The sequence below is a fragment of the Belonocnema kinseyi genome, chromosome 1, assembly GCF_010883055.1.
Source record: "Belonocnema kinseyi isolate 2016_QV_RU_SX_M_011 chromosome 1, B_treatae_v1, whole genome shotgun sequence".
In the NCBI taxonomy this organism is placed as follows: Eukaryota; Metazoa; Arthropoda; class Insecta; order Hymenoptera; family Cynipidae; genus Belonocnema; species Belonocnema kinseyi.
This window is the reverse complement of record NC_046657.1, coordinates 80,528,260-80,543,617: the sequence shown is the minus strand read 5'-3', so window position 1 is coordinate 80,543,617 and position 15,358 is coordinate 80,528,260. Positions and strand designations below refer to the sequence as shown.

The 15,358-nt window shown below is 24.7% G+C and overlaps 1 protein-coding gene across 2 annotated transcripts in view; it reads left to right on the top strand.

The window, feature by feature from the left end:
- Positions 1-14,461, top strand: part of LOC117183006 (guanine nucleotide-binding protein G(I)/G(S)/G(T) subunit beta-1) — a 49,066-nt gene extending 34,605 nt beyond the window's left edge. For both annotated transcript variants that reach the window (XM_033376140.1, XM_033376148.1), the window contains 2 exons: positions 6,911-7,127; positions 13,315-14,461. In XM_033376140.1, the coding sequence (XP_033232031.1) occupies positions 6,911-7,127; positions 13,315-13,421 (324 nt within the window). In that variant the 3' untranslated portion in view covers positions 13,422-14,461. The remainder of the gene's footprint in view (positions 1-6,910; positions 7,128-13,314) is intronic.
- The last annotated feature ends 897 nt before the right edge of the window (positions 14,462-15,358 follow it).

Here is a 15,358-nt window from a genome sequence, read left to right as displayed (position 1 = left end):
AAGTTTAAGGATTTTGAAGAAGTCTTATAGGATTTCTAAGAAGGATCAAAGTTTTTGATAATTTTTGTTTTCTCAAAGTGAAAAAATAATCTCTCGACATCTTTGAAAAACACACTTTAACGAACTACGAAAATTCAAAAATTCAATAATTCAAGAAATTGCTTTTCTATCTGAGAAGCCACGTCATATCACAATTTTTCACTTACTTTCGTCTAAAAAAACTAATTTTAGTCAAACTCCTATGTAATCAATGCTTTGCAGTCCACCAAGTGGTATTGGGAATGGTTGAACTTCCATACGCCACCTGGTGACAAAGATTCGAACTAGCAAGAATAGGCACGATTTTAAAGATGCATTTTAATTGGTGAATAAAAGTGTTTTAACCATTTTTTGTGTGGATTTGAACTATTTATTGGATATTAAAAATAAGACTTTAACGGAAATTAAGTGTTTTAGATTGAATTTACATATTATACAGTGAAAAACCCCACTTTTTGACAGAAATATTTTTCTAAACAAAACAAAACAAAAACAATTATTGATCTATTTATTGTGATTTTCAAAAGATTATAAACTTAAATAAACTTAATTTCAAACAAAAATGAACTCAAAAGTAATATTTTATTAATTTATACATGAAATATTTACTATTTAAAAATCTGATCTAAAAGTTAGGTTAGAATTCGTATTTAAATTCCAGTCGTCTATTTTTCGTATTCTTGGTATAATATGAATAAAATTGATTAGTTGCTACATACATTAATTAAAATTTATTTAAGCTTACAGTGCATTGAAACTCACATTAAATAATTAAATAATTGTTTTTTTTTAACCTGTTTCAAACCTGTTTCACAAAAATTTGTTTTTCCACTCTATAAAATGGAAATTCTAGCTAAAACTATTCGTTTTTGATAAATATTTGTTTTTAGTATTCAATCATTGTTTTATTCTTCACAAAGGAATCGTAAAATAGTTTTATTCACAAATTAAAATTCATTTTTTTTTTAATTTGAAGTTTTTTGAATTTAACTTGAATTCTTTTGTCGTCATTAGTCACTTCTTTAGTTAAAAGTTAGTAGGTTTTTAAAGATTTGAAAATTTTTTTAGTTCACCCTCAGTTCTTTTAAATTCTTTGGGATTTTTTAGATTACATGAATTCTTTGAAATTTACAAAATTCTATTTAGAACAATCGATTTTTTTAATTTTTAAAAGCCTTTATTTAATTGATCCTAAATTTTGTTAACCTCGCGTTGAATTCTTAGGCATTAATCAAATTCTATAAAGTTTTCTTCATATTTTCAAATTCCAAGTTTACGGAAATTAATGGAATTTGTTATTTAGAAAAAATTTTCCAATTGATTTGAATATTTTTGAATTTAACTCGAATTGTTTTGTAGTTTTTAGTCACTTCTTTGGTTAGAAAATAGTAAGGTTTCAAAGATTTGAAGTTTTTTTGTGGTATTCATCCTCAATTTTTTTAACTACTTTGGAATTTGTTAATTTACCTGAATTCTTCTAAATTTACTCAATTCCATGATAAACCAAATGGTGAAATTTTCAACCAAAAAAGATGACTTTTTACCCAGATAATTAAATTTTCAACAAAATAATGAAAGTTTCTTTTAAAAATAAATAATCACATAAAAAATCAATTTAAAAAAAATGTCCAAAAAAATAGTTTAATTTTCAACTAAAATTATGCATTTTTACAAATAAAGGAATTTTAAATAATGAGGCTAACTTTGAAACAAGTAGTTTCATTTTTAATAAAAAAAGGTCATCAATTCTATCTAATTAATCGATTTTTTCAATTTTCTAATGTTTTTATTTAATTGATCCTTAATTCTTTTAACCTCCCCGTGAATTCTTAGGCATTTCATCAAATTCTATAAAGTTTTATTTATATTTTCAAATTGTTATCAATTCATTTTATTATTTTTTTAATTCACCTTGAATTTTTATGAGTTTCATCGAATTCTTTGCGTTTACCTCTAAATTCGTTCCAAGTTCACGAAAATTAATGAAATTTTCCAATTTATTTGAATTTTGAATTCTTTTGAATTTAAATTGAATTGTTTTGTAGTATTTAGTCACTTCTTTGGTTAGAAGTTAGCGGGGCTTCAAAGATTTAAAGAGATTTTAAGTTGATTTTTTTTCACCCTGATTTTAAACTAAAATTTAAACATTATTTAATTTATATTAATGAATTTACTATTTAAAAATCTGATCTAAACGTTAGGTTATAATTCGTGTTTAAATTCCAGTCGTCTATTATTCGTATTCTTGGCATAATATGGATAAAATTTGTTGTTACATGCATTAATATGAAGTTTATTTAAGCTTAAAATGCATTGAAACTCATATGAAATAATGAAATAATTTTATTTTTTTTTAAAAACCTGTTTCACAAAAATGTGTTTTTTCACTCTATAAAACGGAAATTCTAGCTAAAACTATTCTTTTTTGATAAATATTTGTTTTTAGTATTCAATCATTGTTTTTTACTTCACAAAACAATTGTACAAACACTTTTATGCCAAAATTAAAGTACATGTTTAAAATTGTACCGAGAAATAAATTCTGTGAGAATTTATGAGAATCTCAGAATTTATTTTAATTAATAGAAAATTGAATTTTTTCGTTAACTTTTTGGCTGAAAATTCAAATCCTTTTTGTTTAAGTTTGTCTTTTTTATTTTCAAGTTGACTTGCTTTAGCAGAAATTAAATCTTTTTTTTTTTGGTAAAAATGCAACTGTTTGCTTAGAAATTAAGCCTATTATTAAGCCTATACTATTTTCTTGAAATGAACTGAAAACATTTTCTGGATGAAAGTTCGCTTATAAAAAAAAGGTAATTTTTTATTACAAATTCATCTGTTTTAGTAAAAGATGGATCTTTTTTGGATAAAATGCAACTATTTGTTAGAGAATTTAACTATTTTATTAAACATGCATCGTTTTTGGTTAAAAAAATTCGTTTTTTTGGATTGAAAATTCAATTTTTTTCGTAGAAACTTTTTTTTGTTACAAAAATTCAATTCTTAATGTTACTGAGTTAACTGGATTTTTTTTTTTTAATCAAAAAAACTTTTTTTTGTAATAAAAAATTCTTCTGGTTTAAGAGAAATTTCATATTTTTTGATAAAAATGCAACTATGTGCTAGAAAATTTAATAATTTTGTTGAAAGTCATTTTTTTTGGTTAAAAATTTTGTCTTTTTGGATTGAAAATTCAATTTTTTTGGTAGAAAATTATTTCTCGTTAAAACATTCATAGTTTGATCGTGAAAAATCGACTAATATCTTTTTCAACCAAAAATTGATTGAACAATTTTTTTGAAAATTTATCTTTTTGATTTAAACCTTAATCTTTTATAGAAGAAATGTCATTTTTTGTATGAAAATGGAACTTTTTTTTGTTAAAAATCGTTCTTCTTTACTTGATAATTCAACTAATTTGTTTAAAACATTTGTTTGAATCGCTTTGTTACGAAAATACTTTTTTTGTTAATTATTTATATTTCAAATTGAATAGTTATCTCGCTGGTTAAAAGTTTAATTATCTTATTAAAAATTAATATTTTTAAATTGAAAATTAAACTATTTGGGTCAAAGTTAAACTACATTGTGAAATTTTTCTTTATGTAGGGCTTATGTCTGGTTGAAAATTTAACTGTTTAGTGGAAAATACTTATTTTTGGTTCCGTTTAGAATTCATTTTTTAACAGAAAATATAACTTCCATTTTTTTAAGATTGATATTTTTTAGTTAAAAATTCGCGTTTTTTTGATGTTGAAAATAATTTTTTAGTTTGAAATTTCCTTTTTTTTTGTTGCGTAAAAATGCATCAGTTTCGTGGAAAATTAATTTTTTGTTGAACAGTCATATTTATTATTTGAAAATTAAATTTTTGTAAATGAAATTTTTCTTCTGGTTTGAAGGTTCAATAATTTAAATAAACTTTTATTTATTTTTTGAGTGAAAAATCTTTATTTGTTGAAAATACGTCCTTTTGGTTTTAAAATTATTTTCTTTGTTGTATAAATTTCATTCTTTTTTTTAAATTAAAATATAAACTATGACACTTTTTCGTTGGCAATTTGTCTTTTTAGGTTGAATATTCAACTATTATGTTTAAAATTCCATTATTTTGTTGAAAATTACAGTATTTTGTTGAAGAGTTAACTTTTAAGTAGAAAAAACTTTTTTTTTGTTTGAAATAAATTAATGCATTTGAAAATTTTAAATTTTTATATGAAACACTGTATATGAAACACGGTTTAGTTTTTGTTAACATAATAATATTAAATGAAATAATTAATGCAATTTCAATGTTTTATACTCTTAATTCAAATTAACTGAAAATTAATTTGTTCATGAATAATTAAACATTTTATTTTTAAATTAAGATTTAAGTTTATCAAAAATATATCTTAATTTTATAATTATTATAATTACATAAAAAATTATTTCCGAATAAAATAAAGTAATTGAAAATAATAGTCCTGATAATAAAAACAATCAATTTTTAAACCAATAATAACCAATTTTTGAATATTAAGAGTTTATAAACATCTTTTAAATGGACCTAGATAATTTATAACATTAAAGAATCTAGCAGATAAACAAAATATAATTAAATTACAATTAAGACTCCTCGGAAAAGATACTTGACAAAGGTTATGTATATCTTAAAATCTTTAAAACTGAGAAATTTGAAATACTATTTTAAACTTTTTTGAAACAATGACACCATTTTTCTACTATTTCGAAAAAAATTACACGATATACACTATTTTCAAATAAAGGAAGTCCAATTTTCCACTAAACAAATTAATTTTCAACTAAGATAAATTTCTATAAAAAAGGGCAAATTTTTAACAAATTACATACATTTTCCACTAAATAATTTAAACAATTTATCTGATTTTAGTACAAATTTTACTTAATTATTTGTTAATTAATTTTTTTCTAAATAAATAGTTTAATTTTGAAATAAAAAATATCAATTTTTACCACAAAATAAAGAAGTTAAATTTGCATTGGGAACAAATAAATATCAATAAAAAAGAAAACAAATTTGTGCAAATTATTTTAATTTTGTATGAAATACGTAGTAGAATTTTGTATCCAATTGTTGATGTTTTAAGCCAAAACGACGAATTTTTTATATAACAGTTTAATTTTCGATAAAATAGACAAATTTAGTTAAGTATATTTGTTCCCCGTTGAATTTTCAACTTACAAAGATGAATATTCGACGTAAAGTGTGATATTTGATATTTCAAAAATAAAATATTGTAATTGAAAATTAAAAAAACAGTTCCAATTGTTGATTATTTTAGTCAAAAGTACGAATTTTCTACAAAACAGTTAAATTTTCAACCCGGAAAAGCGATTTTTCAGTATTGACAGAAATTTCTGCAAAAAGTTCTGAATTTTCATGTTCAACGTTACAATTTCCATTTTTTCTTAAAAATTAGATACTATATAATTAACATTTTGAAGGAGTTGAGTGTTAAAACAGTTTTGATCAAATTGTTAACGACTCAATATTTTTTATTTTTAAATAAAGTTTGCATTCGTTTGGATTTTAACGATCTGGAGTACACATTTTTGAAATTTCAATACTTTACATTAAAAATTATTTATTACATTTATTAATTACATTAATAGCAATTTAAAATTCCATAATTTCAGCAGCTTTGACTTTAAAACATTCAATTTAATTTACAGTTAACAATTTTAAAACTTTAATCACTTTGAAATGAAAATTATTTTTATTTAAAGGTTAACATTTTCGAATAATTTAATTTTGTACGCAATAATATTAGCTATGAATTTTTAATGAGACAATTTTCATCATTCTAATTTACAAATATTTCAATTTTTAACGTTTTTAATTTTTTAATTTTCAAAATTTGAATCTGAAATAATTATATTTAGAGATTTTTCAATTAATAAAGAAAATGTTCAATTTTGAATGCTTTCAATTTATTTGGGATTTTTTTTTTGTTGATAAAGAAATTGATAAGTTTATAATTGGAATTTTTAAAAGTTGAATCGCCTCTCATTGGAAATTATTTCTATTTAAAAGATAAATTTTTTTATAATTCCATTTTGAAAGGTTCAATTAGCTTTGAGATTGTAATGATAAAATTTAATACAAGATTTGCATTATTAATGTTGCAAAAATTCATTTAGAAAGAACTATCCGCAATTAGTTAGTTTAACATTTTTAATACTTTAAACCAAATCCCTTTATTAAAAAAAGGAAATACCAGAAAAAAAGGTCCTCCAGGTTCAACTTTCAGAACCGAGCCCTTCACACTGCACCTGTGGATTGTGAAGACCCCTGATATAACCTGAACAATAAAAATATTTTTTTAAATCTAAAATTCTTTTAAACTCTCCTAAATTCTGTCATATTCTCGGTTATATAACCTGAACTTAAATTCTCGGGATGTAATGTTAAAGTACTCAATCGAAAATTGTTCTGTTTGTTTTTTTTTTTAAAATTTTTAAATTTCCAAATTAAATATTATTGAAAATTTTTGCCACTAATCAGGCTTCCGAATTAAATTAATTAAAATGTTAACGTTCAAATATGTAAATTATATGATTAGGAACAGATCCAGAATTGTCTTGTAAAATCAATCGCTGTTCAATTTTTAATACTCGAACTTTCACTTTTTTTTTTAAATATTAATTTTCCGGTTTTAACTTCCTTTTTTCATTGACCGTGAAAATTTTTTCCGAACCGGGAATTTTTTTTCTTTGAATAAAACGGCCACCCGGAAAAAGTAGCCGTTGGTCTCTATATTTTATTTCCATAGGAAAACTATTATGAGACCTGATGAAATGTAGAAAACTAAAAAATCCTTTTTTTTTTTTACTTTCTTTTTTTCAGTTCTTCCCTAATGGATACGCTTTCGCGACGGGTTCCGACGACGCGACCTGTAGATTATTCGATATCAGAGCAGATCAAGAATTAGCAATGTATAGTCACGATAATATCATCTGTGGAATTACGAGCGTAGCTTTTAGCAAGAGTGGAAGGTTGCTTTTGGCTGGCTACGACGACTTCAATTGCAACGTTTGGGATTCGATGAAAACCGAACGAGCGGGTGAGTTGATTCATTAATTACTGAATAATTAAAATAGTTTAATAATTATTTTCCCAAATTTTTCAGTAGAATAGAAATTATTTCTTTGATCTGAGAAGAGAAATTATCTCCCAATGGGCCCTTCTCTTTAATTTTCTATCAAAATATTAATCATTCAGAACATTTTTGGTTTACAGTTGTTCAGTTGTCATTTTTTTTTTTTTTTAGTTTATGCTTAGAAGAATTGTAAATTTAAGTTGTATGCATATTCAAGGTATGAAATGTCTCTCAAACAATTTGAAATTAAATTAAAATTTAGATAATGTAGATTTTATATTGTGAATTATGAATAAATGAAAGAGTAGCAGTCATTTGTTTTTTAAATTGAAATTTAGAATTATAAACACTGCAAATTATAAAGTTAGAATATTAATATCAGGATGGCCGCTGGACCAGAAAACTGGGAAATGACAGTGCATTTTTTTTTTACCGGGAATTTTACAAATTTGTAGAAGAAAAATTTGCACACGTTCGATTTCAACAGTTTTAAAAATAATTAATTGAATTGATATCTTTTTCAATTATGATATCATTTAGTTTATAATGCGTAATTCAACATTTTTTTACATTAAAAATTTTCCATTAAACATTTTTTTTTAGAAACTTACATTTTTAATTTAAAGAATTTGAAAATGCTTTCTTAAAGACTTGAAGAAATAAAAAATAAAATCCTTTGATGTTGAAAAATTTGGATAAAAAACATTTTTATTTGATAAATAAATCATTTTCTTTAATGTATCTGTACTTCAAGTAATAAAAAGTAAACAAAAATGATCTGATAAAACGATTTTAAACCAGTTCAAAATTTAAGAATTTTCAGATTTTAACGTTAAAACTTAAACGGCTGTGTGACTGAACGTGTGACTGAAAGTTTATAAACTATTTTCAATTTAAAAATAACTTTATAATAATATATTCCTAATTAAAGTATTTTATTAAATTTAAAATATTGTTTCAGTCTAAAATATTCAGTTTTTAACCCATTCAATTTGAAATTTTTAATTAAAAAAACTTGATTATTAAATATTTAGCAATATTTGAATTTTTATTGAAAAAAAGTAAATTGAAACCAATTATTTAAAAGTAAAGAATCTTTAACTGAATTGTTTGATATAGAAAGCCTGGATTCGTTAAAATTTCGAAGAGCCTTTTAACTTCGAATGTTACAATTTTAATTGTTGTATTTAAAAAATGCTTAATTTGTAAGTGAAATTTGTAAATTTTGATGTATAATTTACAAATGAACACTTGTAGAAAGAATTTGAGTAATTTTAAGAGATATTTATGACTTTTATTCTTTTGAAGTTTGTCACAATTCTTTAAAATAATCTAATTTTTTGTTTGCGAAAATCTACATTTTGTTTTATATTAGGCTATCATTTCAAGTTTAACATTAAGTTTGAATCTATTCAAAACTTTTACACATCTCTTAAAATTACTCGAATTTCGCCTGCAAATAACAAATGTTCAATTGTTATTTATACATATAAATTATAAAGAAATTTTCTTAAATTTGCAGAATTTTCTGAAAATTGTAGAAAAAATGCAATTCATTTTTACAGATAGTTAGAATTTCTGAAAAAATTTCAAAAATAATTTTAAATTTTAGACAAATTTAAAACAACTTTTAAATTTCTCAAGAATATGAAATAAAATTTGGAAACTTTTCAAGAATGTTTAAACTATTTAAAAAGAAAATAATTGAATTTCTAATTTAAGAAGTGTTCAGTTAACATTTTTTTTTCATTTTTTGTTTTTTCTAGCTTAAAATTCCTTAAAATTATATAATTTTGAAAATTTTAAAGTTCGTTGATTGACTTTTTAATTTAGATTATTGAAAATGATAGCGTTCCATTTTTTAAATTTCATTGACCATGAATAACGTCAGCGAACCGGGATAAAATCGGGAAATGATCGGGAATTTACTTCGTCGATTAAAACGGCCAACCCTGTGATATTGTGAATTTTAAATTATTAAAAATTAAGGAATTTATTTATCAAATAATAATTGGTCAATTTTTACGTACAATTGAAAACAGTAACAAATGCAGATTTTAATGTTAAAATATGTATTATTTCATTTAAAATTTTTAGTTTTTGAATTAAAAATTTAAAAAGTTTAAATTGTGATTGAATAAAACATTTGCAGTCATTTATTTGCACATTAAAATTGACAAAATATCGTAAAAATTGCAAATTTTATACTTGGAGTATCGAAACTTCCAATTCGGTAAAAATTACAAAATGTAAATCGAAAAATTTGCATTGTGAAATAAAGAGTTTATAATTCTTATTTATTAAATAACAATAATCTATAATTTTAAATGATAATTTGCAATAATAATGAAGGCAGATTATAATTTAAAAATAGCAACTATTTTTTTAAACAATTTTTAGTTTTTTAATTTCAAATTTACAATCTTCAAATTGTGAATGAATGAAAGATTTATCTTCGTTAATTTCCAAATTAAAATTTATAATTTTAAAAACTGGAACTTGTAATTTTTTGTAAAAAATTTTTGTATTTTTTCATACGTAAACAATATTTACATAAACAAATTTAATTCTCTAAATTCCACAATTTTCTGTCGGAAATTTTCAAATTCTGTAATATTATATAAACTGTCGGGAATTTTCCAATTTCGAAATTTTATTTTTTGAGATATTTTAGTCGTCCCATTTTTACTTTAAATTAAAAACAGAAAAAATGATCATAATGTTGAAATAGAAATGATTTTATTATCTAACAATTCTTACTTTCTCAATTTCAAATTTACAATTCTTAAATTCTGAATTATGAATAAATAAATATGATCATTTATTGATTTTCAAATACAGATTTAGTTATAATTGTAAAAAATGAAAATTGTATACTTGAAAAATTAAAAATTTTCAATTTCAGTAAAAATAACAAAATGTAAATTAAATTTTTTAAATTTTAAATTAAAGAGTTATTAATTTTGAGCTGTTAAATGACAATTTGTAATGCTTTTATGAAGATATGAAATGTCTGGGATGACTGAAAAATCCTGAAAAATAAAATCACCAACACTGTTGAATTCTCAAATGGGAAAATTCAAAATTAATGAAATTCCTGAAGTGGAAATTTTCTTTAAGAACAGTTTTAGACCCAGAAATATTTTTTTCTTCAATTGTAATAATTAAAGACATTAACAAATGCTGAATATAATTTCAAAATAGGCATTATTTTATTTAAATTTGTTAGTTCCTCAATTTCAAATTTATAATTGTGAATGAATAAATATTTTTGTTTATTAAATAACAGTCATCTATCAATTTTTACTTTTAATTAAACGCAGTAACAAAGATTTTCAGTAATTAATTTCCAAATTAAAAATTTTAATTTTAAAAACTGTAACTTATAAACTTACAATATTGAAGATTTTTATGAAGACACAAAATGACCGGGATGATTTAAAAATCCTGGAAAATAAAATTACCGATATTTTTCAATTTCCGAATTGGAAAATTCCCGAAAAGTTTATAATATTTTAGAATTGCAAAATTTCCGATTAACAAAATTTACGACAGAAAATTGTCAAATTATAAAATGTCCGCACTAGAAAATTCTCGAGTTTAAACGATCAAAAGAATTGTTTTTTAAGCACAATCTTTCACTCAAAAAAAAAAATATATATATATATTTTATTGAACGAATTTTAATAAAAATTGTAGGCGTTAAAGATTAAAGTATATATCCGAAAAATGTCTACAAAATGTGAAAGATTTTAAAGCAAAATTTTGAATTTTTGCCATATTACATAATTTTAGAAAAATTTGAGCAAGTTTAAGAGATATTCAAAAGTTTTTAAACGATTAAAAAATAATTAAAACTTGTAGATTTTTAAAAGAATTTTGTAAAGTTTCGTGAAAATGAAAGACATTTTTTCAGATTGCTAAGAAAAATTAAAGTAATTTTTTATTTCGAAAAATTAATTTGAAGAGATGTTCTAAAAAGATTTTACAAGATTTAAAAAATAGTCAAAGAAGAATGGGAAAGATTTTAAGGCAATTTTTTTAATTTTGCAGAATAAATAAAAAAATGCAGGAAAAATTTGAATCATTTTTAGAAATTAGAAGGTTTGGAAGTTTTTTATTTTGAAAAATTAACTTTAAGAGAAAATTTGAAAAAGGGTTTTAAATATAACAAACGCTTCCCTACAATTTTTAAAAATAGTTTAGAAGATTTTAAAGCAAAATGTTTCAGTTCTTTAGATTGTAAAATAAAAATGGACAAAAATGGGCGAAATTCAAGAAATATTTAGTATAATTTAAAATTTTTGTAAAGTTTTCAAGAGGATAAACAAATTTTTTTTAAATTATTGAGGAAATTTAGAAGATTTTTCTGTTTAAAAAATTTTTCATTTGTAAGTGAAATTGTTCAATTTTGACGTATAAATAGCAATTGAACACTTATTATTTGTAAACAATATTTGAATAATTTCGAAAGATATTCCATAGTGTTGAAAATATTTCAAATTTAAAAAATCCTTAAAATTTCTTAGATTTTGTTTTGATCATTTTGAGAATCTCTTATAATCTTTTTAAATTTTCTGTTACAATAATTTTTCAAAATGAAAAATCCTTTTAGATTTTCCTAAGAATCTTGAGAAAATGTTTTTATTCTTTTTAAGCCTTTCTAAATTTAATTTTGATATTTTTAAAACTTCTAAATATCTCATAAAAGTTGTAGTCTTTAGTTTTTTCAAAATATGGAACTGTAAAAACTGAAGATTCTAAACTTAAAATATTGAGTGTTGTAAGTTAAATTTAAAAAAAAGTTAAAATCGACATAAAGATCATTTTTGAAAAATAATTTCAGGAATTCTCGTCGGACACTTGAAAAATGTTTGCCAACCGGGAAAAAATTGGAAAGTGACCGGGAATATTGTTCTTTGATTAAAACGACGACACTGATAAATTCAAAAGAATTTCAAAACTGCTATAACATTTTTATTTTTATGATTTATTTTGGAATGTAAAAGATACTTAACGATATTTAATATTGTCCCAGTGACGGAATGGTAAAAACTGCAAATTGTAAACTTTAAATATTGAGCGTTGTAAGATAAAAATTTAAAAAATTAAATATCGACATAAAGTTCATTTTTTAAAAAATAATTTCAGGAATTCTCGTCGGACACTTGAAAAATGTTTGCCAATCGCGATAAAATTGAAAAATGACCTGGAATTTTCTTCTTTGATTAAAACGACAACCCTGATAAATTTAAAAGAATTTCAGAACTGCTAGAACATTTTTTACATTCATGATTTATTTTGGAATATAAAAGATACTTAACGATATTTAATATTGTCCCAGTATTAGACATACTTTTTATGTTGTCCCAGTAATGGTACTGTAAAAACTATAAATTGTAAACTTAAAATATTAAGTGTTGTAAGATAAAATTGAAAGAAAAAAAGAAATATGGACATCAAGATGTTTTTTGAAGAAAAAAAAACAAATAATTTCAGGAATTCCCAGTATCAGGCATACTTTTTACGTTGTCCCAATAATGGTCGGTTTACTTTTAACCCTTAAAGGGTACACTTCCGTAAAATTACATAAAGAGCATACTGGGTGTTAGATACCCAAGGGTATTCAAACGTGTGCTGTGCCGACGGTATTGGATAGTTTTTTACAAGAAAATCAATTAATGATGTTTAATCTATGTAGTTTAAGGAGAAAAAGATTTCATAACAGTTTTTTAAATTTAAAGTAGTTAAAAAAAAATCCTTGTTGGAAAAAAATTTAAAAATGACTTCTTTCACTCTAAAATTCATAACTTTCTAAGTTTTTCATATTTTTACTTAAAATTTTACTTGAATATTTCCGAGATACGGCGCTTCAGAAATAAAATTAGGCTTGGCGCCATATTTCCATTTTCTTGAATTTGGTACGTTTTGTTAAAGCGCAAATGAGTCGCTGGGTGTTTTATACCCAGTATCCCCTTTAAGGGTTAAACGATTGGTAGTCTTTAGTTTCTCAAATTAAAATATGTAACCAAACTGTAAACTTAAAATATTGAGTGTTGTAACATAAAATTTAAAAAAAAAAAAGACTAGAGATATCGACATAAAGCTGTTTTTTTTTTTTTTTTGAAGAAAAAAATGAAATAATTTTCAGGAATTCTTGCCGGACACGACAACCGTGTCTCCTGTCTTGGAGTGACAGAGGACGGCATGGCTGTGGCGACGGGCTCCTGGGACTCGTTCCTCCGCATCTGGAATTAACGTGGAGCCTCTCCCAAGTCCTTCCTCGAAAGAGAGCCCATCAGCCAATCAGCAGAGAGCACGAGCTCAATCTACCACCAGCTGACGACGACGACGGCGACGAGCGACGACGAAGAAGAAGAAAAAATCATCCTGGCTCACGATAATCATCCGCCGCCATCGCCGCCGTCGGCGCCGCCAGACCAAGCCAACTTGTTGACCTTCATCGGGAACTTGCGCCATTCACGTAACCGCCGCGGAAACTGCTGCCGAATTCAGAAAAACGACGAATTCCTAAATCTGAGCTGTGAGTGCGAAACGACGCAGCACCAGGTAGGCCACGAAAAACTTGCGTGTCGTATCGCTCGGGAATTGCCCTGGAGATGTCGTCGCAAGGTCGGCGAAAAAGTCACACGCTACCAACGCTTCTAATAAAATAAAAGTAAAATAAAGAAGAAACAGAAGATGGAGAAGAATAATAATAATACTTATTATTATTGTTATTATTATTAAACTTATATAATAAAGGGATCGTCTTTGAAGCGGGGAAGCACACCAAAAAATAAGAGAAACGGAGAGTAGAGAATTAAATTTAAAGAAGGAAAAGAAAGAAAAAAGAAAGAAAATAAAATAAAATAAGAGAAGAGAAGAGAAGAAAAGCAAAAGTGTGAAGCGCACACTAAAAATGAAGCCAAAATTCACCATTATCATCATCATCTTCATCATTTTATCATTATTTTTCCTTCTTCCTCCTCTTCTCTCGTGTTCTTCGATAATTTAATTTCATATGAGAATATAAAGAGGAAGAAAGAATTCGCAAAAAATTGGCTTTCATTTGCGACGCGCAAGAATCTCTGTAGATCGATTTAGGTTTTTCTACTGACTCGAAAACGAGAGTCGTGTCTCGCTCTTTTGCGAAGGAGCCATCACTCGTACGCACCAATATCACATTTAAGGGAACTTAATTTACGAAAAGGCAAAGGAAAACGAAAAAAAAAAAAATAAAAAGAAAGGAAACAAGAAGATATTTCAGGCACAAAATAGAGTGTGTAAATGGTATACGATAGGAAGACGAAAAAAAAATCGGGAGGGGAGATCAAAAGAGAAGAGATAAAGAGGTGGGAAGAAAATGGGATTGTGTTTGATTAATTGAGGAAAGAGAAAAATTGGAAAGCGCACAGGAATGCACGAGTAGATATTATAATTAAAATGAAAAAGAGAGACTCGAATTTTAATCGCTCGTTTAATCGCGTCTTTCGGTGTTTCCTTCGTTTTTTTTTTATTTTTTTTTATTTTTCTAGACAGGGGAAGGCAGAGCACAAAATAAAAGGGGACGAGCACAAAGATAGAAAAATCGAGGGCCTTCCTCCTGTTGTCCCCAAAATAAAATTTAAAAAAACCTTGCACAGGCAATGTTGAACCGTAATTTAAACTATTGTTATTTATTTTGTATAGTCCTTTTTGCCATAGGCCTCTCGCCCTATTGAGGAGGAAGATGAGGAGGAGGAGGAGTGAAAAAGGCAAAGTGAGAATGGGTGAGTGAGATAAAATGTCGGAAAGGAAAGAGGAAGATAGGATCTGGAAAGTTTTTGGAAGAAGAGAGGCTGGAAACAATTCGAAAGGCTTCTCTTTTTTGCTTTTTGTTGAGTCTTGAAATGAGATTTTTTGATTGAGAAATTTTTTTTTTAATGGAGATTCGAGGAGAAAAATTTGGTTTCGCGGAGGGAATTTGGATGAATTTTTCACAATTTGATGTGAATTCCAGTAAATTCTTTAAAAATATCTGATTTTCTAATGTAAAGTAAGGGAACTTTAATACTTTAATAACCTTATAATAATGTATTAAGATGTTTTTTTGAAAATTCTTTTTTATACTGAAAATTCCACTATTCGGTTTTTCGTTGAAAATTGATTGAGTTCAGATGAAGATTTAAGTATCTGGCTGAAAATTCATGAAT